We start from the raw sequence: 27,995 nt of genomic DNA on the forward strand, positions 1-27,995 counted from the left end.
TGGAGGATCAGTTGCCTTGATCTCTAACCCCTAAATAGCCACGTGAGCCTTGATCTGAGGGAAGGCTGCTCCCTACCTGCTCCCGTTCATTCCAATCCACTTCACTTTCTGCCTGGCCCCTGATAGGTGTTTAAACTTGCTACTCCATGACTTCCAGTATGCCATATTCTTATACCTTCAGAAAGATGCCATGCCGTTATTTCCTTTTATCTTTATTTTGCCCACGCTTCACAACATGTAGGAGTTCCCCAACCAGGGGTCGAACCCATGCGCCCTGTGCTGGCAGCATGGAGCCCTAATACTGGACCACCAGGGAAATCCACCCCACCCCCTTTTTTTGGACATTGTTTAAAGAACCTGTGGAGTATCCTGGCCTACCAGGAAATGGGCTGGGAACTTGTTACAACAAGTCAACCTTGAATGTCACATGACTTTCCTTGTGGAATTAATAAGTTTCAAATGATTCCCACTGGTTAGCCCTCACCAGCCTGGTTTCGCTAACCTAGCTTCTCCTTCATCATTTGATGCCTGCTAAGTCGCTTCAGTCGTGTCCGACTCTGTGCGACCCCATAGATGGAAGCCCACCAGGCTCCCCCGTCCCTGGGATTCTCCAGGCAAGAACACTGGAGTGGGTTGCCATTTCCTTCTCCAATGCATGAAAGTGAAAAGTGAAAGTGAAGTCGCTCACCTAAAGGCGAATCAAGGCATACTGTTTACTAGTAACTGCCCTGGGATGCTTGGTGTAGTCTTACCTGCGTTTCTGGTTGGTGATGTTCAGCACTTGTCAATATCAAGGCTTCGCTTCCAGGCAGAGTGTTCGCGGCCGCATTCGGAAGCCCCTGACGGCCATTTCTCCTCCTCCTTTTCCCAGGTCCTCCAAACCACCACAGCCAGTCGACTCTGAGGCCCCCTCTGCCACCCCCGCACAACCACACGCTGTCCCATCACCACTCGTCCGCCAACTCCCTCAACAGGAACTCGCTGACCAACCGGCGGAGTCAGATCCACGCCCCGGCTCCCGCGCCCAATGACCTGGCCACCACGCCCGAGTCCGTCCAGCTTCAGGACAGCTGGGTGCTGAACAGCAACGTGCCGCTGGAGACCCGGTAAGCCCCCATCGTGATCACACACGCCTCCTTCCTGCCTCACCCTCCCAGAGCCTCGGGGTGGCGCAGAGCTCTCTAGTGGGGTGAAAACCCCGCCTACCTTGTGGGACAAGTTGACCAACTCTGGCTGCTCCCTTGGTAATTCCACCCTGGACAGCAGGTTGATAGGTATTTCTTTTGTTCACATGTGTCTCCTTTTAATGCATGTTTACTTTCTTCCACAGCTCCTGTGTACCCAACTAATAGAATTAGCATAACATATTTTTACACAAAGGCTCATGGGAAACATGCTTATAAGGGTATATTGACTGAAAGCTGCTGATAAATTATGCATTTAGCCTTTCCTGAAGTAATAAATGAAGACTCATTTGAAATTAAGTGTTTGGGGAGACCTTGAGAAACAGTCCCCGATTCCAGACTGACAGAAGTATAATTTTAATTTATATTTCATCCAACATGCAGTCTCTCTTTAATCCCTCCTGTACACACTTTTTAACAGCTTGATGCCTGAGGGGCAAACAACAATGTAGAAAAAAACAAACAAGAAAAAAGGGGCAGCATTTATGTTGAAAGGGAAGAGCTTGAAAGTGATCTCCAGGTCTGGCTTTGTTTTGTTTTGCATTTGCTTCTGTCCTTGTCTCACCTTTGCTTCTGGTCTTCCAAAATCACCCTTGCCTTAGTGACCTGAAGGAAGGGGCGTTGGTCACAGCATGGCAGGCTACAGTGTAATTGGCAGTGGGTTGACCAGATATTGGAATGGTCTTGTTTTGCCATCCCCTGGCACTTTCATGGTGTGTGTGCTTCAGTGGTCACCGTTTCCTAGCCCAGAAGAACCATGGAGACTAAACAGAGAATGGGGCTAATTCATACTGAACCTTTAAAATTTCTGACATAATTTGTAAACTTTAATAATTTAGGTTTAAGAAAAGACAAAAATAATCTGTAATCTTTCTGGTAATGGCCAGTGAAATTTCTGCATACAGCTGGAAATAATTATGCAAGCCATAGCATTTCATGTTGTTTATCTCTAATATTTTTGTGTTATTAATAAGATCTTGAATACGTTGAACACCATGGTCACTATAGTCACTTCAAACTTTAATGCATTTTATTTTCTAACCAGTGTAGGTGATTTGTAACCATGCCTGCATTCTTAATCTCTAAGGCTTACAATAAGTAAACTCAATAGAAACTATATGCATATATTACATATAATAGATAGGCTTAAACATTTGCATTGATATAATAACCCACTAATAAGTAGCCTTATGGAAGGGTTCCAGGCTGAAAGCTAACTAGTCCACGAGGCTTAACTCAGGATATTTTCATAGTTGGTGGTGGTCTTTAAGACTGGATAAGATTTTCTTTTTTTTCCTTATATTTATGAACTGCCATAGAGTTTGTTGGGTAGTAGTCAGTCTATTTTCACATTAACAGACCATTATTTGAAAAATATTAATAGTCACTAGACATGAGGCTATGCACAGTTGATAAGATGGAGGAGGAGGAGAAAGGGTAGGAGAAATGTAGTAGATATTGGGAAAAAGAGGAGAAAAAAGGAAAAAAGAGGACTACTGTCACCAATACCAACCAGTTTTTATTGTGCACTTTGTATATGCCAATGTTAGTGGTTTAAATGCTCTGTCTCAGTCAAGCCTGAAAGCACTTCAGTGAAGTAGGAAGAAATCATTGTTGTCACCATTTTAAAAATTCAGAATGTAGACTTGGGGGTCAAAGTAACTTTCAAGCATTCTAGAGCTTCAGCAAGATGGTTGATTATAAGTCACATTGGCTGGAACTCTGGCGGTTTCTACACATAAAATAAGATGGTGAGCTATCTGATCACAAACCTACAATTATTGCCTTGATTGTCACATCATCAGAGAAAGATCCATCAGAATGTCCACTCCTCACAAAGAGTCTCTTATTGGTGATGAGAACACATATACTGCATGAGGGTATCTCCTGTCACCCATCACATTCTGATGTGATTGGCAATAAATATTTCCCGTGAAAAGATCTGGGGGAGAGGACCAGCAAACCAAGCATATCCCCTTCCTGTTCTCCTGAGGTTCTCCTAGAACATGCCTCCCAACCTGTCAAGTCCTTCTTCAGGTTGTTAGAATACTTAGCATTTCTCCTAGGATTGGAGTTTCTCAATGCTTTTAGAAGAAGCAAGCTTGAAGAGTTAATAAAATGGCCCAAACCTTGAAGCCTATCAGAAGGCAAGAACAGTCTCAGATGTTCTCTGATCAGTACATTCAAGGGCCAAGAATTAGAGAATGTAAGTCCCTTGAAGTGGGCCATTACTAAAATCAAACCCAGATATTTGAAATTCCATCCATAGAACTGGATACATATAATTTGGATGTGCAACTGGTCTTGTATTGAATTGTTGAACTTTATGTTTCTCTTTTAGATATTATTTATCCAGTCTCTTATTAGCAAATATTTACTGAGTCTCTTGAAAATGCTAAGTGCTATGTTAGGTACTGGAGAGATTATGATTAAAACATGTATCCTTCCCTTAGAGCTCATATAGCCTATAAAAGGAGATAGGCACATAAACAGAAAGGCCGTGCAGTGTTTACAATAATGGAAGTCTATAAGTTACAGTGGTTGAACAGTTGACATCATAACTAACTATCCCAGGATGTTCAGGAAAAGTTTTCCAGCCAAGGGGCTGTTTGAGCTGGGTTTGGAAGGATAAATAAGAGTTTTACCTAGTAGATAAGTGGAGGAAAAAAAATCAGATTATGGCATCATTTGTTCCCATTCTTCAGTGACTTTTCCATATAGTCTTAGAAACTGTAGAACTGAACATTCACTCACTCAAATGCTGAAATATTGTTAGGTTAATGGTGTCATTTTCTTACCCACTGAGCAAATGTAGAGAATGGAAGCTCTTAAGTTAGGGTAATGATATCATACTAGGATTCCCATTCGTGTCTTTCATATCAAATAAGAATTGATTAACCACATCTGAGAGAGAGAGAACCATTGAAGGCAAGACATTCTGGAGGCTGATTATGATGTAGTCATCAACTGTGAAAGTACAGTGGAAACTTACAAACAAAACTTCACCACCCCTGATCTCATTAATCTAGACTTCTGGGCATGATGGAAGAATTTCATAACTCTGGAAGGTGATGGGTAGGCGTTCTGCCACCCCAGAGACTCCAAGCCAAATCCAAGGTGTTTCTTTAGACCAGCAAGGAACAAGCCCTTGCCCCCTGCATTGCTTGTTGATGTTCCCATCAGTCTTAATGAGGCATGTTAGATCTTCCCTGGACTGTGCTTTTTCCATTTTTTGTTCTATGACAAGTAGAATCAAGGTGCTGGTTAAGGAGGCATAGCCAGAAAACAGCACTGTACAAATCTGGAATTGAACACAAGACAAAAAAAGCTTATAAGGAAAGTTCTGTATCAATGTTAACCATATAAATAAAAAATGCATATAAATGTGTACTACCCAAAACACTCAGTTCATGTGTAAACCATAATATAAGCCAAGAGAAACAAAACATAGGGCAGAGGGACTGTTTGCAAACAGCCTGGATGGTCTGCAAAATCACTCTCCTCACCATCTTTCTCTCAGCCTACTTGCAGAAGGTCTTAGAACAAGGTCCATGGGTAATTCTGGGTTGATACCACCTATGTCCTCCTTCCTCTCCTGAGAGCAACAAGGTCAGGAATCTTGCTGGCCAGCTGCTTCTTTGGGAGTTTCTGAGGTCAGCACCTCTTTGTCTAAAGCAGTAAAAAGTAGCTCAGTGACAGAACCTAACTTTCCTTCCATCACGCATTTTGCCGAAGCAAGCTTCTTTCTCGGAATCTATCTCTGGTAGCAGATCACTATAAAGAAAATCCCTAAGCAGGACAAAACTTCCCTCTGAGTTTGCTTTTGCCCCAAAATACCAGAATAGCCATCAAGATCCTCCAGCTGCAAACAAGTTTGCAAGTTACTTTTTGAAATGGTCATGCATTACTCATTAGAGAAACATCTGAGACCCAACCAGGTGCCAGACATTGAAGAAGAAGAAAAGCAAGTCCTTTTTGTAGATTCTAGGCTGTAGACAGAATGTGAGCAAAAGGTTATGCCTGTGACCCTACAATGACAAATGTATTAAGTGCCATGTGAGGTATAGAGAAGCTAGACTCAGGAGAAATTGGCATATAAGCTGAGCCCTAAGGATGAGTAGGTGTTAATTAGACTTAAAGAATGTTCTTGGTGGCGAAAACCATGATCCACTGGGAGAGGAAGTGCTACGATTCCAGGAAGAGAAAGCAAACTAGAAAGGCAGGCAAAGGCAGGACAGTGCATGGTTTGGGGCTGCTTTAAAGATTTTGGACTCTCCCCCAAAACAGTGAAAAATCATTGAAATGTTTTAAACAGAAGGCTAAAATAATACATAATGGTTTTGTTTTACTTTTAATTATGGTAGCTGCCTTATGGTTAATAGGTAGGGGGTTGGGGAGAGGTATAGCAAGACTGAAGGTGCAATTTGGAGAGTACTGTCATGGTTAAGATGAAAAATGGTGGCATTTCCATTAGGGTCCCCGTAGCTGCAGTATCAGAGTTGTCTGCCTTTCTCCTACCAATCTGACCAGAAGGTGAACATTCAGAGTTATGGGGAATGTACTAAAGGTAGAATCAGTAAAATTAATGATGGCTGGAATGTCAGGATGTAGCTGAGGCAGGCGTGAGCACAATACCCAATTTTTTGACTTAAGAGGCTGAGTGAATAGTGATGTCACTTAGAAAACAAGTTCAGTTTTATACCTCTTAAATCTCTGAGGCAACAAGAGTATTGAGTGGCTGTTATTGGCCAGACTTATCTTGATTCTAAAATAATAGATGTAACACAGAAGCACATCCATTTACAAATAATAGCATAGTTATTGTATCCAACTCCAGTTTTTTTGGGCTTCCCTTGTGGCTCAGCTGGTAAAGAATCCGCCTACAATGCTGGAGACCTGGGTTCGATCCCTGGGTTGGGAAGATCCCCTGGAGAAGGGAAAGTCTACCCACTCCAGTATTCTGGCCTGGAGAATTCCATGGACCGTGTAGTCCACGGGGTCACAAAGAGTCAGACACAACTGAGCGACTTTCACTTTCACTTTTCACTTTCACTGTATCCAAAGTTCTCAGCAGTTGATTTTTCTCTTAAAAAAAAAAAACTCTCCAGAAATTTTGTTCAACTTGGTTATTCTACATGATTGTATAGTTCTGTGAATACCAACTTTATCAAATAGATTTTGCTCAACACTTAGTTTTACAGGCATGATCCCATTGAACCCTTTAACTCTTCTGTTGAGTATATGTTACTTATCCCTCTTTTAAGTAAATGGAAACTGAGACTTGAGAAGATAAAATTACCTGCACATCTTCAAATAAGTAGGTGGCAGGACTGGGACTGAAACTTGGGTCTACCTGACTCCACGTGTCATACTCCCATCACATGATAATGTCTTTGAAACTAGAAGAACAAAACAAAACAAAATGATACTTATTATCCAATTAAAATTTACCCAGGCCGTGGAAATGATGAAGTTAATGCATTATAAGTGATGTGAGGCAAGAAATAATCTGAGGGATGAATCCCAGTCTGTGACTGGACATAGAGTTGGTCACTGACAAAATCATAAGCCAGGCAAGATATAAGGGACCCTTGTCTTCAGCTCTGCAAGACTGGCAGCCACCCGGAATGGTAAATCTGAAGCCTCGAAGGTCCATGGTAGCAACAGTATGGGATAAATGTAAGCTGAATTCAGAGAGGTTTAATGCTCTGCCTATCATAAAATGCAAGAGTAAATTGAAGCTGCAGAAATAAGAAGCACTGCTACTTTTTTTTAGCTCTGTGATTTGCAGGAGGTTTATCTTCCAAACAGGACTTTGCCAGATTGGCAGGAGAAAGCCACATTGCCTTGAGTATGCTGGATGGCCATTTGGTCATTGTTCGTGTAGGGACACTCAGAAAGTTGTGATGAACACCCAGGAAGTGCTCTGATCAAGAGTGGAGCATGTTGAGCTTGACAAGTGGCACAGGGAATCTCAGGAATCTAATTTGGGTATCAGCATTTCAGAAAACCTACTTTTTATCTTCAAGACCACGTAATCTTAGCCTCATCTGAAAGCTTTATGGGGAGTGCATATTTGGGAATCGAGCCTAATGACCTTTAGTAAATAAGGTTTTCATGGAGAAGCAATGAGATTGTGGAAACATCCCCACCATGCTGAACCTGAAGACTCTCCTCCGCTTGTTCTCAGATTGATTTTTCTACCTAAGGATTAATTTTCTGATAGAATCCCCGACAAGCTTGATCTTGAGAATATTAAACTAAGGTAACCTGTTTGCTTCCCCGCCCCCCCCCCCATTTTTTTAAACATTTTTTAAACGTGTAAAACTAGAATTCATTCTGGGTGAATTGAATGCATTCTAGCACTTTTCAAATCAATAGGCAGCATGATTTCTCCATATTGCAAAACATTATGCCCCCTCTAAATTCTCATCAGAGGCAACATGGAAATTAATGAGACCTTTAGGTTAGCTTTTCAAGCTCAGCCTAGTTTATAGCTTTACCTTGCCTTTTTGACACCATGATCCCGCCTGGCCACCGGCAGCGTTTCACGTTGCAGTGCACTTTAATTTTGTAGTTTTTGTAGTCTTCCTTGGAAACTGGCAGCTTATTAATCTCAATAACTGAACTGCTCAATAGGCACGCTCTCCAATGAGAAACCAGACTGTGTCTTTTTTTTTTCTTGGCAGATGGAGACAGGGGTTGGTTGTTGGTTAGAGGCAGGAGGTGGAGTTGGGAGGTGTTGGTGAGTGGTAGAGAAAAACCCAGTAAGGAGGGGTACCCCGTATCCCACATCACTTTCTGACCATTGGCAGGGAAATAAAGAGAACCTGGTCTAATCCATTGCTCTGCTATTTATGGCTTGCGGTGTTAAACACACTCAAACCCATTAATAAGAAAATAAAGTGTCGTGGCTCGTGTGCAAATTACAAGGTGCATTAAGAAAGAAACAAGCATTGTGTCTTATTGAAGACCACTCGAGTCTGCTCTTGGCATGGTTTGCAAACTTGGAAACATACTTGAAGGTAGAGGTCTACAAGGAGGGCTCAGCTTTTAAAATGTGTCTCCCACTATAAAATTAAAGCCTTGTTAAGTTTATTAAAGCTCTGAGGACTTGAACTTCTTACTTATGAGTTACCACGGGGAAGCCTCTGGGTAGAAGAATGTTTTGTGTTTTTTAAAAGCCATCCCTCCACAGCCTGGACCACAAGGACCCTATTACAGACTGAGGCCACCTTGCGGTCATGCCTTGGAAGTGCAAGACTCTGCCCTGAGTCTGTGTAAATGTCAAAGACTCTTGGGTTAAGTTCACAGTTGAAAAAAGCCCAGTATTTCCATCTCTGTCTGTGCTCTTTCACCCATTCAGCTAATATCAACTGTCATTCCCTCGGGGCATTTCCTGAAGCCTCCCCAGAGGATATTTTATCTGGCTCAGATGGGAGAGACTTGATGGAGCTGGAGGCTTTTCTAATTCTGGCTCCGCAATGATCTTTTTCTTTTCACAAAAGTCAGATAAGGCACTCGTGGTTCTCCCAGGCAGGGGCAGTAGGCTCTGTACCTTTTCTGAAGCTTCCTTTGATTTATTAGTCTTGGTTTGGCCTGTCTTCGAGATTGGGGATCTTATGTCCCCGGAATCACAGTCCATCACAAGGCACTCAGGGAGTGTGCTCAGCTAGGACTGCATCCTTTGGATGATAAGGGAGCTGAAACAACTTGAAGCACTTTCTCTCAGATAGCTTTTTTTTCCTCTCCAAAACCTGCCAGTTTCAGACTGTTCCCTAAGTCTTGTATGCAAATAATCCATTTTTATGACAACATTAACCACAGAGAATCAGCCTCAAAATCATGTGTTTTTAATTCCTTACAGAATCATTTCTTGCTCAGAATAATTGTTTGAGAAATCAGCAAGTGCTTCCAATTTCTGTCCTCACTGTTTTAGCTGTGCATGCCTGCCTTATATTTCAAAAGAGAATGAGTAGCACTTCCTTTTTTTATTTGTGAGATGGTTCTCAAATTCTATTTCAATTTGTTAAAAGCTTCAGCTGGGTTGGAGCATCCCTAAGTCCTCTGCGCAACAATTAGTCCTCCTGTCAAGATGTTGCATACCAACAATATGACGATTAAAAGCTTATTATTATTATTATTATTATTATTATTGTGCAGTTACTTGAAGGACTGGATATAAAATCCAGTTCTAGGAAGAAAGTGGAAAATGTTCTTCCTCTTGCGTGGATATGTGCTTAGACAAGAATTTTAAATGGGAAACATAGTCTTTGTGCCTTTTTAAATCTCTTATCAACCCAGATCCTCTCCACTACACTTTGGAACAGGGAGAAAGAAAGCATAAGGTGATATTAGGCGTATTTAAGCATTTGGTGGGACCCCGGGGAAAGCTAGCTTAGTAAAGTGAGATAATAAATGTAAAAACCCTTTGAAAGTGGGGCCCTGCTGTGTGGGTATCTTGTGTTCAGCTTAGTGCTTTCTTAGTTACCTTAGTGCCACAGTCCCCAACCTTTTTGGCACCAGGGGCCAATTTTGTGGAAGACAGTTTGCACAGACCGGGGGTGGGGAGGGTGGGGGGGTGGTTCCGGGATGATTCAACGGCATTACATTTATTATGCACTTTATATCTAATGCTGCCAGTGATCTGAGAGGAGATACTCAGTCCATGGCTCAGAGGCTGATGTAGCTCAGCTTTTGCATTTTCGCTGACCCTGAGTGACCTCTTCTCTCTTTCGCCAAAACCCAATGAGTTAATCTCTCTAGTCCGGTGTTAAGACCCTCGGCAGATCTGAGGACTTACTGCATGTGATGTCTTGGAAAGGGAGATGCCAGGGATGGCTTTGAATTTATCTAATTAGAAAAAGAAGGGTATTAGTTACTGGAAGGTGGAACAAAAGCATGAAGGCAGTTTGAAGAGCACAGAAATGGGGTTTTGTCGGAGACAAGGTGTCTTGAAGACCTGACAGTTTGACCATGATGTTCTGTGAATGAGTTTGACAAGAGAGCTCCACACAAACCCTGCAGATATTTGCAAGGGACTTGATTTATATTTGGAAATAGTGTTTGGTAATATTTAATCATTTTTTAAAAGTTAAATGCGTGTTTATTTTCTGTAAAATACTGAACACTTTTGTTTGTCCAAAGGCAGAGGAGGGCAGAGATCATCTTGTCCAGCTTCTAAACTTCTGAGTCCATGTGAGGAGAGATGGTGGGCATACTGAAAATCTTTCCACTGTGTGGAAGGACTGAACACTGCTTCTGGTTTTGTCTTTAGTCATTGTCATCTCTTAAACGCCTGCCTTGTGCCAAGCACTGTATTAGACTCTTTATGTTATCCGATTGGGAGCCTGGTCAGAAAGATACAACTTGGGGTAATGCAGGGTGTGGGACAGAATCAAAACTCAGGCAGAACTTAATTCAGGGACTTGAACTCAGGCACTAGGCATCTCTCTCCCTCTCAGCTTTGTTTTTCTGTTTTCTAACATCATTCTTAAGCAGGTGTCCTTTCGTGAGATCTTTGTGGGAGCTACAGGTTCTATTCTCATAGCTTAGAAACTAACAGAAAAAGGATTTCCTCTTCATATTTCAAGGAAACTCCCTTAATGGAGTTGCAGGAACTCAACTAGAATCCCATGCCCACAGCAGACCCAGTCTGGAGGTCTGGAGGTCTTGAGGTCTGGAGCATGGGCCATGTTGACTGATTAGGCCTGGATCATGTGCCCATGAGGACTAGATACCAGAAAGAAGGGCATGGCCATAACCAAACACCATGGTGTTAGATGGTAAGACAGAGAGCTGGCAGGCTGAAATAAAAGATAAGAAAACCCAGGCCAAGTTCAGTGCTAGCTGTGCCCCAGCCTATCTGCTTTATCTTACTGCCTATTATATTATTTTCTCCTCTGGGCACACAGTCCTGGCCAGGCTGGGAGTAGAGGAGGTTCAAGAGTATCAGTTACCTCACTTGCCTGGACACAGCAGGGGGGTTACAACTGATTCCATTACGAAGTAGAAAGAATAAGTTCCACTGAGTAATTCCCATCCCCCTCTGATTCATCACCCTCTCTGGTTCACTTCTCAAACATCCCACGACTTTACCTTGAAGTTCAGTGTGGCCACTGAATGCATCTTAACTTTTATTAGTCCCCTGATGTCTTCTTCCAGCTATCATCTTCTTTCCTGCAAAAGGGCTTGGATTCCATATTTTCTAATTAGTTCAGTTCAGTTCAGTCGCTCAGTCGTGTCTGACTCTTTGCGACCCCATGAATTGCAGCACGCCAGGCCTCTCTGTCCATCACCAACTCCCGGAGTCTACCCAAACCCATGTCCATCGAGTCGGTGATGCCATCCAACTATCTCATCCTCTGTCGTCCCCTTCTCCTCCCACCCCCAATCCTACCCAGCATTAGGGTCTTTTCCAATGAATCACCCCTTCGCATGAGGTGCCCAAAATATTGGAGTTTCAGCTTCAACATCAGACCTTCCAATGAACACCCAGGATTGATCTCTTTTAGGATGGATTGATTGGACCTCCTTACAGTCCAAGGGACTCTCAAGAGTCTTCTCCAACACCACAGTTCAAAAGCATCAATTCTGCGGCGCTCAGCTTTCTTCACCGTCCAACTCTCACATCCATACATGACCACTGAAAAAACCATAGCCTTGACTAGACGGACTTTTGTTGGCAAAGTAATGTTTCTGCTTTTAAATATGCTATCTAGGTTGGCCATAACCTTCCTTCCAAGGAGTAAGCATCTTTTAATTTCATGGCTGCAATCACCATCAGTGGTGATTTTGGAGCCCCCAAAAATAAAGTCTGACACTGTTTCTAATTAAAACATGTTCATTTATTGTCTTACTAACCAGTGCTCTTTACGAGGGCTCATGATGAGAAAGTTAACTCAAAACAACTCAGTGCATTTCTCATCTCCCAAAAATGGCTGGAGAAGCAATTTTACCTTTATCAATTTGAAGTCCTTGGTTTTGCTTTTTAATAAGACAGTGAATGGGAAACCTTTAATTCCATGCTCCAAGCTTCTCTTCTCAGCAATACAAAAATGTATCTTATCCTTTCGGTGGTGACAGTTTTAGATAGGAGTCAGTCTGCTCCCTAATGGACCTCCTTATAGGTACCATCAGAATAGTTCCACATTTAATGACACAAAAAGTGTTGTCCTAAAAATCAGCTTCTCCTAATGTCAGTAATTATGCCCATTACTATTTACACTCGTGTGAGTTAATCGGATGTTGCATGTTGTAGAGAAGCTCAGTAGTAGGGGAAAAGTAGCACACCTACATTTAAACTCTCTAGAAATTCACTAGGATGGTGTGTGTGACACTGGGATGGGTGTGAGAACCAGGTCGGAAAGGACGCATTCAGTGTGTGTCTGGGGGTACTTTTCTGGGTTTTCACCATTGTGGGCCCTGTCTGGACATACAAAAGCTGTGTTAGGTTGGAGACCTCCTCCTATCCTGCCTTGTAATGTGCATTTTCAAATTCACAGTACCTTAAGTTTTTAGAAAAGGGAGAAGTGTAGCATTTTCTGCAGGGCTAGAGTTTAAGGGGCTATTTCAAGGAGAGAGGAAGAGAGAGAGGTAGGAGGTGAGGTGGGAAGGAAGGGGTCTGACGATGAGACTACAGAAACACCTGCCATCTTCTGAGAAGCTGGTCCCTTGATTCCTTTTTTTCTTTTTTTTTTTTTGGCTGCACTGCAAGGCTTGAGGGATCTTAGTTCCCAGACTAGGGATTGAACCTGGGCCCCCAGCACGGGAAGTGCAGGGTCCTAACTACTGCACCACCATGGAATTACCAGTCCCTTGATTCTGACCATTGCATCAGAAGCCAGACTAGGAGGGAGGACTCAAGGGCAACAGGATTTAGGTTGACCTGATCATTTAAGAGGAGAGGAATCATTTAGTAGAATCAAGGCAGAATTTTGAGGCAGGAAGCCATATTCAGATCAGTTGTGCAGGCTGATATCTGTTTTATAGATGAGAGTGAGGCTTGATGACTCCTTAGTTTTTCAAGCTGATTGTCCAGGTGGGGCTGCAGGCAGGTTTCTGATTGGAGTTTCCCTCCATCTCCTGCATGAGGGTCAGGCAACTTTGTTGCCTGTTCATCCTATGCAGAATCTTTATCTCCATTTCCTTCTGCAAAACAACAGTCAAGAATCAGACAAAGAACTAGAGCACATATTACAATAGATTGAAGGGATTAGATCTGATAGACGGAGTGCCTGAAGAACTATGGAAGGAGATTCCTGACACTGGACAAGAGGCAGTGATCAAGACCATCCCCAAGAAAAAGAAATGCAAAAAGGCAAAATGGTTGTCTAGGAGGCCTTACAAATAGCTGAGAAAAGAACAGAAGCGAAAAGCAAAGGAGAAAAGGAAAGCTATACTCATCTGAATGCAGAGTTCCAAAGAATAGCAAGGACAGATAAGAAAGCCTTCCTCAGTGATCAATGCAAAGAAATAGGGGAAAACAACAGAACGGGCAAGACTAGAGTTTCTTCAAGGAAATTAGAGATACCAAAGGAATATTTCAGGCAAAGATGGACACAATAAAGGACAGAAATGATATGGACCTAACAGAAGCAGAAGATATTAAGAAGAGGTGGCAAGAATACAAAGAACTATACAAAAAAGATCTTCATGACTGAGATAGCCACGATGGTGTGATCACTCACTTAGAGGCAGACATCCTGGAGTTTGAAGTCAAGTCGGCCTTAGGAAGCATCACTACAAACAAACCTAGTGGAGGTGATGGAATTCCAGTTGATGGAATCCAGTTAGGATTGGATGGATTCCAATCCTAAAAGATGATGCTGTGAAAGTGCTGCACTCAATATGCCAGCAAACTGGGAAAACTCAGCAGTGGCCACAGGACTGGAAAATGTCAGTTTTCATTCCAATCCCAAAGAAAGGCAATGCCAAAGAATGCTCAAACTACCACCCAATTGCACTCATCTCACACACTAGCAAAGTAATGCTCAAAATTCTCCAAGCCAGGCTTCAACAATACATGAACCAAGAACTTCCAGATATTCAAGCTGGATTTAGAAAAGGCAGAGGAATTAGAGATCAGATTGTCAACATCTGCTGGATCATCAAAAAAGCAAGAGAATTCCAGAAAAACATCTATTTCTGCTTTATTGACTATGCCAAAGCCTTTGACTGTGTGTATCACAACGAACTATGGAAAATTCTTCAAGAGATGGGAATACCAGACCACCTGACCTGCCTCCTGAGAAATGTGTATGCAGGTCAAAAACAACAGTTAGAACTGAACATGGAACAACAGACTGGTTCCAAATAGGAAAAGGAGTACGTCAGCGCTGTATATTTCTACCCTGCTTATTTAACTTATATGCAGAGTACATCATGAGAAACACTGGGCTGGAAGAAACACAAGCTGGAATCAAGATTGCCAGGAGAAGTATCAATAACCTCAGATATGCAGATGACACCACCGTTATGGCAGAAAATGAAGAGGAACTGAAGAGCTTCTTGGTGAACATGAAAGAGGAAAGTGAAAAAGTTGGCTTAAAACTCAACATTCAGAAAACTAAGATCATGGCATCCGGTCCCGTCATTTTATGGCAAATAGATGAGGAAACAATGGGAACAGTGACAGGCTTTATTTTCTTAGGCTCCAAAATCACTGCAGATGGTGACTGCAGCCATGAAATTAAAAAACACTTGCTCCTTGGAAGAAAAGCTATGACCAACCTAGACAGCATATTAAAAAGCAGAGACATTACTTTGCCTACAAATGTCCGTCTAGTCAAAGGTTTGGTTTTTCCAGTAGTCATGTATGGCTGTGAGAGTAGGACCATAAAGAAAGCTGAGCCCAGAGAATTGGTGCTTTTGAACTGTGGTGTTGGAGAAAACTCTTGAGAGTCCCTTGGACTGCAAGGAGATCCAGCCAGTCAGTCCTAAAGGAAATCAGTCCTAAATATTCGTTGGAAAGACTGAAGCTGAAGCTGAAGCTCCAATACTTTGGCCACCTCAAGCGAAGAACTGACTCTTTAGAAAAGACTCTGATACTGGGGAAGATTGAAAGCAGGAAAAGGGGATGACAAAGGATGAGATGGTTGGATGGCATCACCGACTCAATGGACAAGAGTTTAAGCAAGCTCTGGATGTTGGTGATGGACAGGGAAGCCAAGTATGCTGCAAAGAGTCAGAAACGACTGAGTGACTGAACTGAACTGAACTGATTACAATAGACTTAGTATTTCCAGATGTTTTATTACAAAATGTATTCACTCTCTCGATAAAAATATTCAGTGATTATAAAGGTGAAAAATGCAAAGTATACTCCCTACCCCTCCATTCCTATCTTCAAGGAAATCTCATTTGAAGGTTTATTATTTTAGGCTTCTAAAAATATTTATGGTGTCTGAGCATATTTCTTTTTAAGTTTAGTATAAATGGGATTGTGTTATACCTACCATTTGGCGACATCTTTTTTTTTAAATTCATAAGCAATTGTAGAAACCATTTCAGGTAATTTTATGTAGACCTACCTCATTCTTTTTTAAAGTCTGTGTAATATTCCGTAACGCCGTAATTTATTTAACCAATCTCTTCCTGATGGACATTTAGATTGCTTTCAGGTTTTTGCTGTTACAAACAAAACTGTAATGATGAGTCTTGTGTATATATCTTTCTTTGCATACTTACATGATTATATTCCAAAGTTAAATTCCTGGAAGTGAAATTGCTAGATCAAAGAGTATGTATAATGTACATTTTGAATTTTGATAGATTGTGCCAAATTATGTCTGTCTCAACTTGAACGTTACAATCTCTTTTTATTCCTCCTTTCTTGGCCCGAATGTCTTTTATGGGTTTAAGAGTCCTGAAGTTTACAGTCTTGGATTTTAGACATAGAATTGCATTTTCTTTCTTTCAAGGAATAATGTACTATATAATACTCAAATGTTCCAGAAACTCAACTCCCCTTCTTACATGTCAGGTAAAGCAAGAAATAGGAATGGCTGTGGGGGAAATTGGATTTGCTCACTGCCCTTGGTTCTAGCTGTAGGGCCCTTTCTCTTTATTCCCAGACTTTCTGCAACCTGGCCAATGTGATTCTAGTCTAACCTTTGCTGCCTTTTGTTTTCTCATTTCTAATTTGGCAAGGTTTAAATTTGCCTCTTTTCCCCATCTACCTTGCCTCTTTCTTTCTAACGGGGCTATTATCAGAATGTCTAAGATGACTGAGTCAAGTTTCTGAGTCCCCAAGAGAAATGCTGAGAACAGCAGTATCATTGTTCTATTACAGAGAGCATGATGATCAAGAGCTTGAAAATCCCGCATGGAAGACAGTCTCTTTTGTGAAATAAGTATGTGAAGGCTCAGTCGATATGAGAGCCTCCGGCCAAACTTATCTAGTTTCTTTATCTGAAACTCCAGTTTTATGCTAGATAAGGATTTTGTATTTCCCATTACTAGCTGTGTTCATCAGTTCAGTTCAGTTCAGTCATTCAGTCTCTCAGTTGTGTCCTACTCTTTTCCGTCCCATGGACTGCAGCATGCCAGAATTCCCTGTCCATCACCAACTCTCGAAGCTTGCTCAAACTCATGTCCATTGAGTTGATGACGCCATCCAACCATCTCACCCTCTGTTGTCCCCTTCTCCTCCTGCCTTCAATCTTTCCTAGCATCAGGGTCTTTTCTAATGAGTCAGTTCTTCGCATGAGGTGGCCAAAGTATTGGAGCTTCAGCTTCAGCATCAGTCCCTTCCAATGAATATTCAGGACTGATTTCCTTTAGGATGGACTGGCTGGATCTCCTTGCAGTCCAAGGGACTCTCAAGAGTCTTCTCCAACACCACGGTTCAAAAGCATCAGTTCTTCAGGGCTCAGCTTTCTTTATGGTCCAACTCTCACATCCATACATGACGTGTTCATCACACTACAACTTAACATGTTGAAGTGTTCATCAGACTTCAACTTAATTCAGCCAACATTTATGGAGGTCCTGTTAGAGACTGAGCACCAAGCAAGATGCTGAGGGTAAAGGAGGAAGAGGGTGTGGCCCTTGTCCCCTGGGAATTACAGTCTGGTAGGAGAAAACTTTCCATAGTGGAGTGTTTATCATGTTTGCCCTCACACGCGAAAGGTTCCTGATTAAAAACTGGGCAGAAATAGATTGTTTTTTGACTTTCCTGGTGGCTCAGATGGTAAAGAATGTGGCTCAGATAGAATCTGCCTGCAAAGCAGGAGACTGGGGTTTGATCCCTGGGTCAGAAAGATCCCCAGGAGATGGGCATAGCAACCCACTCCAGTATTCTTGCCTGGAGAATCCCGTGGACAGTGGAGCCTGGCGGGCTACAGTCCTTGGGTCTCAAAGAGTAAGACACGACTGAGCGACTAACACTTTCACTTTCACAGGAGAAAACTAGGGCCTCCCTGGCAGCTCAGCAGTAAAGAATCTGCCTGCAGATGCAGGAGACTCAGGTTCGATTTAGTGACGAAACAGTAAACAACAGAAGAAAGCGAAGTCAGTGATTTACATCAATATAAACAGTTGTAAGAAGGAAGAAAGTTCAGGGCACTGTCTGGGGACATAGAATGTTGGATCAAGGAGTCTGGGCTGTAGGAATGGTGTCTGAGTCCCATTCTGATGGAAATCGAGTTACCCCAGCAAAAGGGCCTTCTAAGCTGAGACAAGGACTAAAAATAGGCTGGAAATGGAAGAATGCAAGAGTCTTCTGGATCCACTGCTCTGGGGACTCAGCGTAGGAGGGGCCCCAGGGCCCATGGCAGGGGCACCTTCCAGGCCCAGTCAAGCCCCCTGTGGTTTATTCTCAGTGGGATATGGACCCTGCAGAGGGATTTATCCAAAGGTGTGTTATGGCCCCATTTGTGGTGAGAAAGGGGAAAGACTTCGATGAACACACCAGAAGTGCAAGAACTAAAAGTTAACAGCACCTTGGTAGTCCAGTGGTTAAGAATCCACCTTGCAATGCAGGGGACGCGGGTTCAATCCCTGGTCAGGGAAGTAGGATCCCACATGCCACGAAGCCACTAAAGCCACGGAGCAACTAATGAAGCTGCGCACCGCTGCGAGAGATCCCACAGGACACAACTAAGACCCAGTGCAGCCAAATGAATGAAATAAATAAAACGGGCTCTCGGCTGTTAACAAAAGGATCTCATAAGGAAGAAAGGAATGGGGACTAAGAGGCAAGAAACAGTTACTTCAAGGAGTCTGTCTACAGGGGTCATTGGTCATTAGCTGCAGCAGTGATTGAGGGTCTACTCAGCGTCAGGAATGTGCTGAGCCCCCACGTTTAATCCAGACCATATCCCTATGAGATGTTTTCAGTCATTTTCACCATTTTCCATCTCAAGGAGCTGAGATTCAACATCGGGTCATTTTCCCCAGGCTGCACCAGGTTCCAGGAGGGGCGCCCAGGTGATGAAACCCACATGCTGCCCACAGTTCACCCTGTAACCTCCGCCCTGGCCAGTGCCCAGGGATGAGTAGGTGTTGCCCCAGCCCTCACCCCGCCCCGACCTTCCTCCTCCTTCCGGGCCCCTGACCTCTCCATCCCTCCCAGAAAGGCAGAAAACACTGTCTTGTCGTGTCCTGTGACCACTTCACCTCTCATCAAGCCAAACCTCAGAGGTAGACAGGACCCCGGTTCAAGTCCAAGCCTCTGCAGTGTCTGCAAGGCACCCTCCCCTCCCCAGACTCTCCTTGAGGTTTTGTTTTAATTCTGCCACTCACAAAGAAAATGCCTGCAGGCCGGCCCCTGCCTTTTCGTCTCGCATGCCACCTTCCCATCGGGCAGCTTTCAGTTTCCCGTGCCTCAGCCTGTCTGTCGGCATCTTCATCAAGGCTTCCAAGATGGCAGTGACAAGCTTTTCGGGTACTTAAGGCAAACACGCATGACAGTTTGCCTTGACACTTGCATTTTTAAAAAGCCTTGCCTGGGGCCCTGGGAAACCCAGCATTTAAGAAACCAGGAGCCTTTCAAGGAAGCCAGACTTTCAGGGTCTGCTTCCCCAGGACCTGTTTTGTGACAGGGATGCGGCAGGATCTGCCCGAGAGGATAAAAAGTTGCCATGGCGGTATTTACGTGTTGATGCTAAAAGATGGTTGCCTTTTTAAATGGCTTTTTTTCTTTTTTGGTGACTGACACGTATGGAGCTGTTCTTGCATTGTCAGTGGGTATGTGGCTGGCCTACAAACACACTTAAATGGCACACTTCCGCAAAGCATTAATTTCCGAGTGTCCAACAGACATATGTAGGCAGGCAGACATGTCACAGGGGTTGCTACAAAGCTTAATTAATATCCCTGAAGGGCTCGTGTATCATTTCCTGAGGAGTGCTAAGAAGAAGTACCTATGGATATTATACATGTAAAAAAAATGTGGGTACGTACACTGATAGGTCTTCTTTAGGGCTTATGCCCTAAAGGGTCTGATATAAATTCAAATGAGAAAACAAATTGTATTCAAGGTAACTACTTTTATTTGAGGGCTGAAAAAAGGGGACAGAGCCCCAAACATCAATGCCAGAAATCTCCACATACAGCAGATATATGGAAAAAGCAAGTGTATAAGACACAAGAATGGGTAGCAGTTTTCTTTCTCCTCTGGCTGTCGGTACAGCTGAGTTACCAACAACAATTAAGTCATCAACGCAATCTCAGCTGTACGGACTGCAAAAACTTGGATAAATCAGTGTTTCTTTTCTAGGCCTTGAAGGAATCCTGTAACATAGTTAATCTGTCCCTTTTAATTTTTATGATATAAAGATAGTCCTGCCTTCTTCTCTTCTTTCTCGCTTTCCTTCTTCCTTTTATCCCTCCCTGTCTCCCTCCACCCCAAGACTAGGTCTTAAGAATCTACAAAAATCTAGGAAATAACCATTTTTGTTTGTTTATGTCTCATTTCTTTCTGGGCGTTAGTGTACTCATTCAGAAATAGAAATGAATTAAAACTTTATTTCTCAAAGATGTACCCAGTGGGATACCAGTTTTAAGACTGGGAAGGTGGGTGGGTTAAAATTTATGTGATCAGATCAGTAAGTAAAATGATAAATATTTTGCAGAAGGTACCGAGATCTTTAAGATGTGAAAGACTTGTGAAAATATGTAGTAATCTCCTTAATTTTTTTTACTCCAATATTTCCCAGATATCATGGAATTCTTTCTTTAGCTGAAGTTAGTAATACGCATATCCAGTTGGTGGTCCAAAGAACACAGTTTGAGTCTTAATATTTCAGTCTGTCTCTGATGTCATGACTGAAGTAGGAAGCCTAGCATGTCTTCACATCCTTGCTAGAGAAGGACTTTGTAATTTTGCTCTCTAAAATAAAACATAATATCTCTTTCGGCCAAAACTTTTGAAATTCACCCAGACTCATTCATTAGGTTCCACAGTAGTTGGACCTTGTAAGTACTGCTAATAATACGGTGCGCAGAATATGTACTAACAATGAAACCTTTTTAAAAATAAACCAGGGGATAAGATAGCTTTCCTAGAATATAAACTTTACCAGGCTTTCACTATAACCTCTTTCCTGAAATGAAAGCTGTTGACTTGGGCATGTGAAAGCATTCTGTAAGATATGAAGTTGTATTACTCTTTCTGCACATATAGCTCCCTGGCCCTTTGATGATGCTTCTTGTTTTTGTAATTTAGTCCAAGGTTTCAAAAACAAGTTCACAACATGGATTAGATGCAAGAAGCCTGACACAAGGTTTAGAGCCAACCAGAATGTAACCTTGCAGAGAAATTCAATGTAGACCATCATTCTCTGCATTTAGAAGCTAGCTAAAGGTTTCTCAAAAAGTTAAACATAGTGACCACTGTGCTTAATCGCTCAGTTGTGTCTGACTGTTTGCGACCCCATGGACTATAGCCCATCAGGCTCCTCTGTCCATGGGAATTCTCCAGGCAAGAATACTGGAGTGGATTGCCATGCACTCCTCCAGGGGTTTTTCCCTACCCAGGGATCGAACCCAGGTCTCCCGCACTGCAGGTGGATTCATAGTTACAGGTCATGAGTCATAGTAACCATATGACCCAACCATTGCACTCCTGGATATAGCCTCAAAAAAAAAAAAAATGGAAACAAGTATTTGTATGCAAATATCCAGAGCAGCCCTGTGCCCGGTGGCCAGGAGATGGAGACAACCCAAATGTCCATCAATGGATAACTGAGTGAACAACATGTGTCACGTATAAGTCAGCCCTCCACGGCCACAGGTTCTGCATCTGTGCAGTCAATGAAACAGGGATCAGAAATATTTGGGAGGAAAATTCCAAAACGCAAAATTTGAATTTACCATGCATTGGCAACTATTTATATAGCATTTATATTGCATTTACAATGACTTACATAGTATTTACTTTGTACTAGGTAATATAAGTAATCTAGAGGCAATTTAAAGGAGGATGTGTGTAGTTATATGCAAATACTCTGCCATTTCATTTAAAGGGCTTAAACATCTATGGATTTTGGTATCCAAGTGGGGTCCTGAAACCAGTCCCCGGTGGATACCCAGGGATGACCATATTAGTACAATGGAATAGTATTCAGCCACAGAAAAGGAATGAGGTACTGATAAATGCTATGACCGAGATGCCTTTGAGAACATTATGCCAGGTGAGAAAAGCTAGGCACAAAAGGCCACATATTGTATGATTTTGTGTTGTGTGTGAAATATCTGGAATAGGGAAATCCATAGAGATGGAAATCAGATCAATGGTTACCCAGAGCTGAGGGTGAGAGTTACTGTTTAATGGGGACCATTGTGTTTGGGGGTGATGAAAATTTTTGGAACAAAATAGAGGTGGTGATTTATGCCGTTGTGAATGTACCAAGTGCCACAGAATTGTACAGCTTAAAATGATTAATTTTATGTTATGTGAATTCCACCTCAATAGAAAAAAAATTTAATTAATGAAAAGCAGCTAGAGGATCGATGTGTCTCCCTCAGTCTGAAAGATCTACTCAAGGGAGAGACACAGTAGTCTGGAGAACATGATTCTTGCTCCAATCTTTTCCAAAGAGGAAGCTAGGGAATAAATGTCTTCTTCCAAAACATACTTTGAAATGGTGAACTTTGAAGGCACTGCACAAAATACCAGCACATGGGATTTGATTAATACTGGTAAATGGGTCCACGTGTGTAATATGTTAATATCTGGAAGATGGTCCACATGATCCCCGGGCTGCATCCTGGTAAATGCAACTCTTCAGGTTTTCCTGAGATCGTTGAAGCACCAAAGATAAGGAAAGAAAAAAAAATGTATGAGGCAGGTCTCCTTCATTACAGAGGTGGGGGGAAAGAAGAGAAAGATAAATGGATTCTTCTCTGGGTGGTGGAAGGTAAACATTGGATTTTTCAGAGATGAAATCCGTTCTCATCATATTCTTTTCAAAGTGGTTCGGAAGAGAAAATGCACCATGAAATCTCCATGTTTGCAGAGATACGAAACCTGTGAAGATAAACTGCTCTGTATACAGGTGGGCAGGGAAGTGACAGATAAGTAGCAAGTACATTTACCAAAAATACTTCCAGACTTCAAGGAATGTTGGCTCTGAGCTCTTGGTGATAAACAAGTAACTGGCCCTGAGATTACTTTAAACTAATGCCCGAATATATATACATCCTTTGGGTTTGCTGTGGAAAGGGAGGAAGGGAAGGCTGCAAAATGCACAGAATCACTAAGTAGGATCCTAGAAATTAGCCTAAAAATTGCATTACCCCATTATTTTTCAAAACCATCGTGTGTCCTCAATGGAAATAATTGATGTAATTGTGGCTGGCATACCTCGAGAATGACGGAAAAGTTGAGGAGGATTCCAACTTGAAAGATCAAGAAAACAAGAAGACTCTCACAAGACCTGCTAGATGCCTCCTCAGAATAGAAAAGAGAAGGTTTCCTCTGCTTGGGACACTCTTCACCATTTGATTACCCACTTTTCCTCAGATCACCTCTTTTTCATTGTCTCCTCAGAGACTAATGGAGTCCCACATTTTCTATCTTAGTTGTTTTCACAGTTTGTAATTATTTCATGTATCTTGGTTTACAAAGGTCTGCATAGTCAGAGCTATGGTTTTTCCAGTAGTCATGTACAGATGTGAGAATTGGGCCATAAAGAAGGCTGAGCGCTGCAGAATTGATGCTTTTGAACTGTGGTGTTGGTGAAGACTCTTGAGAGTCCCTTGGACTGCAAGGAGATCAAACCAGCCAATCCTAAAGGAGATCAACCCAGAATTTTCATGGGAAGAAATGATGCTGAAGCTCCCATCCTTTGGTCACCTGATGCGAAGAGCCGACTCATTGTAAAAGACCCTGATTCTGGGAAGGTTTGAGGGCAGGAGGAAAAGGGGGCAACAGAGGATGAGATAGATGGATGGCAGCATCAACTCAGTGGACATGAGTCTGAGCAAATTCTGGAAAATGGTGATGGACAGGGAGGCCTGTCAGGCTGCTGTCCATGGGTTCATGACTTAGTGACTGAAAAACAACAGCAGATTGGTTTACCAGCACTTGAATTTTATTTGGTCTGCCTCTCCAATTAGAAATTCCACATGAGAGTCAGGACTTAATTTACCACTGTATCCCTATAAATACAGCGATTTATCAGATTGAGTGACTGAACTGAACTGATCCCTGTAAATATTGGTTGACTCAGGACAACCAACATTTAATGAAGACTCAGGACATGTTTAATTCATGGATGTACTGTATTTCCCATATATACAGTACATCCATGTATTAAACACCTCCTGTAGGCCAGCTTTTGTGCTCACAAATGATCTCTTCCAGCCCTTCCAACAGTTCTTTAATGTAGGTGTTATTATTTACCCATCTTTTAGAGGAGGCATCTGAAGCTCAGAGAAATTAGTTGGCTTTCCCAGTATCACACAGTTCCCAGTGGATCTGAGATCTGAATGCAGATGTGCCTCATTCCAAAGCCTGTACATTTTCCATTAAACCATACTTTGTATGTCCCTTCAGCAGACACTTGTGAACACCTACTATGAACAGAGAAAAGCACTAGGAAGCGAAAGACATAGAGCCTGCCTTGGAGAAGCATGTCATTTGACAGAAGAGACAAGGCAAACGCACAGGACAAAGGTAGCAGCATGAAGCGGAATATGATAAAGGGACATATCCTAAGGCTCCTTCCAGCTTGAATATTCTTTGACTCTCTGAATGGTGCAGGCAGTAAACACAATGGGAGAAGTCCCTTTGCTCCTTGATTGTGTCTGATGGCGTGCAATCCGTCTTTCTCCACCTCTGTCTGCCGGTGAACACAGGTACAAGTCTATTTCAGATGGCTGTCTACACTCCCATATTATGGTATAAGGCGGTTTCAAGGTCAAGTTTAAGTCAAAGTCAGAAGTCTTTGTTTTTTCCCCTCTACTATATCATGACTCTTACCAATTAACTTGAAAAAAGTCAAGTTAACAGCTCGGAAGGGTGGGGGCGGGGCACGAAAAAAGACTCGTCATCTCACGCAAAGATGCCAGGATGTGTTTGCTCACGAAACATCAGGTCTCTTTAGTGGCCTCCTAAGACGTTGCCTGCCACGCTAAATGCTGTATCATTTCATGGGGGGAAAAGAAAAACAAAGTTTTTCTATGAAAAATGCTATGTTATATCACAGTGTGATGCTATTTAAATATCCAGCTTCCATTTAGAAAACGGAAGGCAATAAATTGAGTTGCTAATTATTCCAGCTGTGAGTATTTTTGGTATGACTGCAACTTCTGAAGAGGGCAAAATAGAGGATTTTCCTGTTGTTCGCGGCATATGCAAATGTAATGACGGTCCCCTCTGATCTGAAAGGTTCAGAGATCAGAAACCTTGAAAGCCTGTTTCTCATTGAATCAAAATTGGTTTGAGTTTAAGCTTAGGGAATCATGATATGAAATGGGCTTTTCATTATACTAATTGGGTTATTGGCTGCTTCTTCAAACTTGGGAAGTAGCAATTTTTTAAAACATTTTTCAAGTTTTGTTTTTAAAGCAACAGTTCACTTCTCAACCCAAGGATAAGTTCCCAACTGGAAGAAGAGATGCGTGTTAGTAACATCCTCCATCCTTTCCCTTCCTAATAAAATTATTTTTGAGGGGTAGGGTTGCCGACAATCCTCTAGTCACTGTGCTAATTAGGACAATGCATTAGTTCTAGAGATATTTTAAATGAGCTGGGCACTGTGTGGGTCAAGCAGATCTAGTAAAAAGTAAGATATACTTGATTCCTGCCTTCAAGCGATTAATAGCTACATTTATTGATCACTCCTTGGAAGGAAAGTCATGACCAACCTAGACAGCATATTAAAAAGCAGAGACATTACTTTGTCAACAAAGGTCCGTCTAGTCAAACCTATGGTTTTTCCAGTAGTCATGTATGGATGTGGGAGTTGGACTATTAAGAAAGCTGAGCGCCAAAGAATTGATGCTTTTGAACTGTGGTGTTGGAGAAGAGTCTTGAGAGTCCCTTGGACTGCAAGGAGATCCAACCAGTCCATCCTAAAGGAGATCAGTCCTGGGTGTTCATTGGAAGGATTGATGTTGAAGCTGAAACTCCAATCCTTTGGCCACCTGATGTGACGAGCTGACTCATTTGAAAGACCCTGATGCTGGGAAAGATTGAGGGGCAGAAGGAGAAGGGGACAACAGAGGATGAGATGGTTGGATGGCATCACCGACTCAATGGACATGGGTTTGGATAGACTCTGGCAGTTAGTGATGGATAGGGAGGCCTGGCGTGCTGCGATTCAAGGGGTCACAAAGAGTCAGACACGACTGAGCGACTGAACTGAACTGATTGATCACTCACTGAACATCACGCTCAGTGTTAAGGCTTTCACATGAGCGTTGTTGTGTTGTGCTGAGTTGTCCAGTCTTGTCTGACTCTTTGCAACCCCATGGACTGGCCTGCCAGGCTCCTCTGTCCATGAGATTTTCCCGGCAAGAATACTGGAGTAAGTTGCCATTTCCTCCTCCAGGGGATCTACCCTCCCCAGGGATCGAACCCATGGCTCCTGCATTGGCAGGAGGGTTCTTTACCACTGAGCCACCTGGGAAGCCTTTTCACATAAATAAATTTACCCAATCCCTCTAACAAGCCTATGAAGTAGGTATATATACATATATACCAGACATCTCTCACTTAACAGGTGAGACCACAGGAACTTAGGGAGGGTAACTTGCCTAGTGCTGGGATCCAAACCCTGGTTGTCCAAGTTCAGAATCTGTAGATTCAGTACCACCTCCTTGGCATGATCCTATTGATTTCAAAAAGAATTAATAATAATAATAATAAAAGGATATTTATCTGTAGGGAAAAAGTCTGACTCTAAACACCAAATGTTTACCAGTCTCTCCCTGATGACTCAGCGGTAAAGAATCCATCCACCTGCAATGCAGAAGACACAGGGGACATGGTTTCGATCCCTGGGTTGAGAAGATCCCCTGGAGTAGGGCCCGGCAACCCATCCCCATTATTTTTGCCTGGAAAATCCCATGGACAGAGGAGCCTGGCAGGCTACAGTCAAGGGTCACAAGGAGTTGGACACAACTGAGCACACACACACTCTCAGTGTAAGGGAGACTTGCTTTCTGTTTCTTTAACTTACATACTTGGTTTTTCTTTTATAATGTGTGCCTCTTACGTTTGCAAACAGGAAAATAAATGCAGGACACTTAAAAGATTGTTTAGTGTTGCTATTTAAAAAGTGACTGAATGGGGATTCTGTGGCAATTCAATGGTTAAGACATGGGCTTTCACCGCTGTGCCCAGGTTTGATCTCTGGTTGGGGAACCAAGATCCTGCAAGGCACGTGGTGCAGCCCAAAAAAAGTAGGGGAGCTGAATAGTACAGTATCCAACATCATTTTTCTCTGTCTCATCCTGGAAGCTTCTCTTCTTTTTTCTGGTTTCTCTTTCTCTGCATGCCCTACATCTGTCTCTTTCCTTCTCCCACTCTCCTTTTTCTCCTCCTCCTTTTTCTTCTTTATCTCTACCCTTTTCTCTCTCCTTTTTACCTCTTTGCTCCCCCTCCTCCTCCTCCTTCTCTCTCTCTCTCTCATCTGCCCTTTGAGTTGCCCCTCTCCACCACTATTACTTCTCAGGTTGGAGAGCAGACTAGTGATGGCAGAAAGCGTGCTGGTTATTTAACCTCTCTCCAGCTAAATGTTTTATGATATCTCCTGAAAACCTAATTACAGTAACTTTACATGCTACAGTACCCTTTATGGGCTGCCTCTTTATTAAACTTACTCCTTTTGAGACAATAAACCTGGTGCTTCAAAGGGCACAGCCAGCGCCAGTGAGATGGGAGGGGATCTCGAGTTTTCCAGGGCACACCTGGTCTCCCTTTCTGCTCATCACACCCCCACGCCTGCTGGACTTCTGCCTCTCTCCTTTCTCTGGCGTTTTATCACATTTCAGCAACTGCCTGTATGATATTCAAAAATCTTTTAGGGGTTAATGGACTGTGTATCAATATTCCCATCCACTACTCTGAATACCTGTGAGTTTATTTTCTGGAGAGGTCGATTTTCTCGGTAGAACAACAGTCAACATCTGGTTGCCCTGATAAACAGAATTTTTTTTTTTTTTTTTTTGCACACCATGCTACCTGGAGAGCATTCAAGACATTCACTCAGTTTCAAGGAGAATGGTGGCTGTGGCTAATTTCATGAGCAAAGACCAGGGCTGCACTGTTAGTTGTGAGTTATCCTAGTTAGTTCCATGGTGCTCTGTGATAGAAGAGCTGCATCCAGACTGAGAGCGAGCAAGCAAGAAGAAAGACAC

General features: G+C 42.6%; 1 protein-coding gene across 3 annotated transcripts in view; it reads left to right on the forward strand.

Annotated features, from left to right (window-relative positions):
• TENM2 (teneurin transmembrane protein 2) overlaps positions 1 to 27,995 on the forward strand; it is a 1,754,865-nt gene that overhangs the window by 1,416,192 nt on the left and 310,678 nt on the right. For all 3 annotated transcript variants that reach the window (XM_081504400.1, XM_081504402.1, XM_081504401.1), the window contains one exon: positions 872 to 1,106. In XM_081504400.1, coding sequence (XP_081360526.1) covers positions 872 to 1,106 — 235 coding nt within the window. The remainder of the gene's footprint in view (positions 1 to 871; positions 1,107 to 27,995) is intronic.

This window comes from Giraffa tippelskirchi, chromosome 6, assembly GCF_054371585.1.
Source record: "Giraffa tippelskirchi isolate mGirTip1 chromosome 6, T2T-mGirTip1v1.2.pri, whole genome shotgun sequence".
Lineage (NCBI taxonomy): Eukaryota > Metazoa > Chordata > Mammalia > Artiodactyla > Giraffidae > Giraffa > Giraffa tippelskirchi.